Source organism: Hyperolius riggenbachi, chromosome 11, assembly GCF_040937935.1.
Source record: "Hyperolius riggenbachi isolate aHypRig1 chromosome 11, aHypRig1.pri, whole genome shotgun sequence".
Classification (NCBI taxonomy): Eukaryota; Metazoa; Chordata; class Amphibia; order Anura; family Hyperoliidae; genus Hyperolius; species Hyperolius riggenbachi.
The window spans coordinates 240,791,380-240,797,379 of record NC_090656.1 but is presented as its reverse complement, the minus strand read 5'-3'; the positions used below and the strand labels follow the sequence as shown (position 1 = coordinate 240,797,379).

Below are 6,000 nucleotides of genomic sequence, written 5' to 3'. Positions count from 1 at the left end.
TGTGTATGAGGTGTATATGTGTGTGTGTGGGGGGTGTGTGTGTGTGTGTGTGGGGTGTGTGTATGGGGTGTGTGTATGAGGTGTATATGTGTGTGTGTGTGGGGTGTGTGTGTGTGTGCGGGGTGTGTGTATGGGGTGTGTGTATGAGGTGTATATGTGTGTGTGGGGGGGGTGTGTGTATGGGGTGTGTGTATGAGGTGTATATGTGTGTGTGTGGGGTGTGTGTATGGGGTGTGTGTATGAGGTGTATATGTGTGTGTGGGGGGTGTGTGTATGGGGTGTGTGTATGAGGTGTATATGTGTGTGTGTGGGGTGTGTGAATGGGGTGTGTGTATGAGGTGTATATGTGTGTGTGTGGGGTGTGTGTATGTGGAGTGTGTGTGGGGTGTGTGTATGAGGTGTATATGTGTGTGTGGGGTGTGTGTATGGGGTGTATATGTGTGGGGTGTGTGTGTATGGGGTGTGTGTATGAGGTGTATATGTGTGTGTGTGGGGGGTGTGTGTGTGTGTGTGTGGGGTGTGTGTATGGGGTGTGTGTATGAGGTGTATATGTGTGTGTGTGTGGTGTGTGTGTGTGTGTGCGGGGTGTGTGTATGGGGTGTGTGTATGAGGTGTATATGTGTGTGTGTGGGGGGTGTGTGTATGGGGTGTGTGTATGAGGTGTATATGTGTGTGTGTGGGGTGTGTGTATGTGGAGTGTGTATGAGGTGTATATGTGTGTGTGTGGGGTGTGTGTATGTGGAGTGTGTGTGGGGTGTGTGTATGAGGTGTATATGTGTGTGTGTGTGTGGGGTGTGTGTGTGTGGTGCGTGTGTATGTGTGTATGTATGAGGTGTGTGTGTGGGGTGTGTGTGTGTGGGGTGTGTGTATGTGGAGTGTGTATGAGGTGTATATGTGTGTGTGTGGGGTGTGTGTATGTGGAGTGTGTGTGGGGTGTGTGTATGAGGTGTATATGTGTGTGTGTGTGTGTGTGGGGTGTGTGTGGGGTGTGTGTATGAGGTGTATATGTGTGTGTGTGTGTGTGTGGGGTGTGTGTGTGTGGTGCGTGTGTATGTGTGTATGTATGAGGTGTGTTTGTGGGGTGTGAGTGGTGTGATCAGGGCCTCAAACATATCATTAATAAAATGTATGTTTTTCAGGTGATCAGCCAGCCATGGCACTAGACAATCCCGCAAAGGCCGACACTCGGGGTATACCCTATGACTACAGCTCTGTGATGCACTATGACAGGTAAGCTTGGAGCTTAGGTGGTAAACATTAACCTGAAATTATTATTATCTTATTTTCGATCCATTTTCTTATCTTTTCTTCTCAATTTTCATTCACTTCTATGAGAAATCGATCAGAAAAACGATTGAAAATAAGATTGGACATGTCGGAAATTATCCATCGAACCATCTATCTGCTGAAAAACTTATGGTGTATTCCCAGCATTACACTCCACTCTTGTAGAGAAATAAACAATAACCTAAGTTCCCATCTACACTGTGCTAAAATGAATGTGGCAACACGCTTACCTTGCTTAAAGAGAAACTCCAACCAAGCATTGAACTTTATCCCAATCAGTAGCTGATACCCCCTTTTACATGAGAAATCTATTGCTTTTCACAAACAGACTATCAGGGGGCGCTGTATGATTGATTTTGTGCTGAAACCCCTCCCACAAGAAGCTCTGAGGACCACTGTACTTTTGACAGTTTGCCACAATGTAACAAGATTCACAGACAGGAAATAGCTGCTTACAGCTGTCTCTAACAGCCAAAACAGCTAGGAGCAGCTACATAACCTGCCCACAGTAACAATGTCACCATGTAATAAATGTCAGAATGTAAATCGGGGAGAGGAAAGATTTTACAATGAGCAAACACTGATTAAATAATTTATACATAATTATGGTAAAAAATGAAGTTCTTTTTTTATTACATTATTTTCACTGGAGTTCCTCTTTAACTATTTACTATACCAAATGCAGTATATCTACGCCCAGTGGCACATTCCCATCCCTAAGTCCCTGCTGTGTCAATGATTACCGGCATCAGTGAGATGCCTGCGGTCATTGTAATAACGAAAGCAACACATCCACGCATTACTTCCTGTTAGCATACTGATAGTATGTACAGGAAGATAATCCACGAGGACATCTTGTGGTCAATTACTAAATTTACACCTACATACATTTTTTTGTAATAAAAAGACGCGCTCCCATGGTTACCCAAATAAACATTTTGCATGAAAAAATTTCAATAAAAAAAATACATAAATACTTACCTTAGGGACTGAACGTTTTGTAATATGTACGTCAAGAGGTTATATTATTATTTTTCTTTAATTATGGGCTTGTAATTAGTGATGGACGCAAAACTAAAAAAATGCACCCTTATTTTCAAATAAAATATTGGCAAGAAACATTGTACTAGGGAAATATTGTAAGCGTTGCAATAACTGGGACAAATGTGCAAATAAAATGAGTGGATTTTACCCACAGTAGAACTTTAAAACTATAATGGCTGAAAACTGCAAAATAATAATTTTTTTTCAATTTTTTTCTTATTATTCACATTAAAATGCATTTAGAATAAAATAATTCTTAGCATAATGTACCACCAAAAAAAAGCCTAATTGGTGGCAAAAAAAATCAAACAAACAAATAAAAAAAACAAGATGTAGATCATTTCATTGTGTTAAGTATTGATAAAGTTATTGACAAATGAAAGGGGGGAGTGCTGAATGTTAAAAATTGCTCTGGTCCATAAGGGGAAAAACCCCTTAGTGGTGAACTAGTTAAATGCATACAAACACACAGCTACTCCACAGTGATCCAGACAGGGGCTGCCAAGTCTGGAAGTATCAAAGCTGCTACCCGTCACTCAGTCAGTTACTGCAGGTGTGGAAAACAAGAAACAACTGTCTGTACAACAAACAATGACAGACTTCAGTTCCTGGGTTTCAGCATAAGAGTAATTTGTTTTTACAGTTGAAATTTGGAATGGCAGTGGTTAATAACGGATGGTGATAACGCAAAAAACAAAAACAAACAACAACAACAAAAAACACAAAAAAAAAAGCATTGCTGACTTGTTTATAGCAAGCATAATAATAGCTTGGTTCTAAGTAATAACATTATACAATTATTTTAGAAACACTGCTCATTCCCACCACAAAAGGCCTAGGGCATTTCTTGTTGTCATCTACCTAAGCAAATATTCTTCTTATTCGGGGTGCGGGAAACTGCTATTAAGCTCTGCCCCCAAAATTGCCACAAAGCTCTGTCCCCAACCCATAGCAAAGCTCTGCCCCAACTCGTGAGGTGATTCCTCCAGTGAGGATAGAGCGGAGCAGTGCTTTTCAGCGCTGCTAGATTTGGGCGCAGCCGGCACCTCCATAGACTATAATGGGAATCACTCCTATTGTAGCGCTCAGTGAGTAACGTCGGCGCCGTCAGAAGGCGGAGCCGAGGTTGCTTAAAAACATAATAATTCGGCCTCCAGCAATCGCTGGAAGCCGAATTATTTCATTCCCCCACTATCCATGGCGGCCTGGAGGGGGAATAGTAATTAAATCGGCCCGGACTTGTGCAGAAGCAGGATCAGCCATATACCGGCTGTATCCTGCGCCCAAGTCTACCGGCTCCGATTTCAAATGTACTCGGATGGAGAGATGTGTTAAATCACCCCTTACCCTGCACACTCTGCATGGGCAGGCACCTCTCTCACTCAACATAAACTCGGGTCCCGAAATTACCTATACGGGGGGGGGGGGGGCTCTCTGGCTACCTATACTGGGGGGGCTCTCTGGCTACCTATACTGGGGGGGGCTCTCTGGCTACCTATACTGGGGGCTCTCTGGCTACCTATACTGGAGGGTCTCTGGCTACCTATACTGGGGAGCTCTATGGCTACCTATACTGGGGGCTCTCTGGCTACCTATACTGGGGAGCTCTATGGCTACCTATACTGGGGGCTCTCTGGCTACCTATACTGGGGGCTCTCTGGCTACCTATACTGGAGGGCTCTCTAGCTAACTAGACTGGGGGCTCTCTGGCTACCTAGACAGGGGAGCTCTCTTGCTACCTATACTGGGGGCTCTCTGGCCACCTATACTGGGGAGCTCTCTGGCTACCTAGACTGGGGGCTCTCTGGCTACCTATACTGGGGGCTCTCTGGCTACCTATACTGGGGGAGCTCTCTGGCTACCTATACTGGGGGCTCTCTGGCTACCTATACTGGGGGCTCTCTGGCTACCTATACTGGGGGAGCTCTCTGGCTACCTATACTGGGGAGCTCTCTGGCTACCTATACTGGGGGAGCTCTCTGGCTACCTATACTGGGGGCTCTCTGGCTACCTATACTGGGGGCTCTCTGGCTACCTATACTGGGGGAGCTCTCTGGCTACCTATACTGGGGGCTCTCTGGCTACCTATACTGGGGGCTCTCTGGCTACCTATACTGGGGGAGCTCTCTGGCTACCTATACTGGGGAGCTCTCTGGCTACCTATACTGGGGGCTCTCTGGCTACCTATACTGGGGGAGCTCTATGGCTACCTATACTGGGGGCTCTCTGGCTACCTATACTGGGGAGCTCTCTTGCTACCTATACTGGGGGCTCTCTGGCTACCTATACTGGGGGCTCTCTGGCTACCTATACTGGGGGAGCTCTATGGCTACCTATACTGGGGGCTCTCTGGCTACCTATACTGGGGAGCTCTCTTGCTACCTATACTGGGGGCTCTCTGGCTACCTATACTGGGGAGCTCTCTGGCTACCTATACTGGAGGAGCTCTCTGGCTACCTATACTGGGGGAGCTCTCTGGCTACCTATACTGGGGGAGCTCTCTGGCTACCTATACTGGGGGAGCATAATATTAGCTTGGTTCTAAGTAATAACATTATACAATTATTTTAGAAACACTGCTCATTCCCACCACAAAAGGCCTAGGGCATTTCTTGTTGTCATCTACCTAAGCAAATATTCTTCTTATTCGGGGTGCGGGAAACTGCTATTAAGCTCTGCCCCCAAAATTGCCACAAAGCTCTGTCCCCAACCCATAGCAAAGCTCTGCCCCAACCCGTGAGGTGATTCCTCCAGTGAGGATAGAGCGGAGCAGTGCTTTTCAGCGCTGCTAGATTTGGGCGCAGCCGGCACCTCCATAGACTATAATGGGAATCACTCCTATTGTAGCGCTCAGTGAGTAACGTCGGCGCCGTCAGAAGGCGGAGCCGAGGTTGCTTAAAAACATAATAATTCGGCCTCCAGCAATCGCTGGAAGCCGAATTATTTCATTCCCCCACTATCCATGGCGGCCTGGAGGGGGAATAGTAATTAAATCGGCCCGGACTTGTGCAGAAGCAGGATCAGCCATATACCGGCTGTATCCTGCGCCCAAGTCTACCGGCTCCGATTTCAAATGTACTCGGATGGAGAGATGTGTTAAATCACCCCTTACCCTGCACACTCTGCATGGGCAGGCACCTCTCTCACTCAACATAAACTCGGGTCCCGAAATTACCTATACGGGGGGGGGGGGGGGGCTCTCTGGCTACCTATACTGGGGGGGCTCTCTGGCTACCTATACTGGGGGGGCTCTCTGGCTACCTATACTGGGGGCTCTCTGGCTACCTATACTGGAGGGTCTCTGGCTACCTATACTGGGGAGCTCTATGGCTACCTATACTGGGGGCTCTCTGGCTACCTATACTGGGGAGCTCTATGGCTACCTATACTGGGGGCTCTCTGGCTACCTATACTGGGGGCTCTCTGGCTACCTATACTGGAGGGCTCTCTAGCTAACTAGACTGGGGGCTCTCTGGCTACCTAGACAGGGGAGCTCTCTTGCTACCTATACTGGGGGCTCTCTGGCCACCTATACTGGGGAGCTCTCTGGCTACCTAGACTGGGGGCTCTCTGGCTACCTATACTGGGGGCTCTCTGGCTACCTATACTGGGGGAGCTCTCTGGCTACCTATACTGGGGGCTCTCTGGCTACCTATACTGGGGGCTCTC

At 47.2% G+C, this 6,000-nt stretch overlaps 2 protein-coding genes across 4 annotated transcripts in view; one reads left to right on the top strand and one right to left on the bottom strand.

Annotated features, from left to right (window-relative positions):
* LOC137538746 (low choriolytic enzyme-like) overlaps positions 1-6,000 on the bottom strand; it is a 1,161,243-nt gene that overhangs the window by 626,126 nt on the left and 529,117 nt on the right. The gene's annotated exons all lie outside the window — the stretch shown is intronic.
* The window catches only part of LOC137537974 (astacin-like metalloendopeptidase), a 192,307-nt gene that overhangs the window by 99,693 nt on the left and 86,614 nt on the right, over positions 1-6,000 (top strand). The window contains exon 6 of the mRNA XM_068259895.1: positions 1,140-1,230. Coding sequence (XP_068115996.1) covers positions 1,140-1,230 — 91 coding nt within the window. The remainder of the gene's footprint in view (positions 1-1,139; positions 1,231-6,000) is intronic.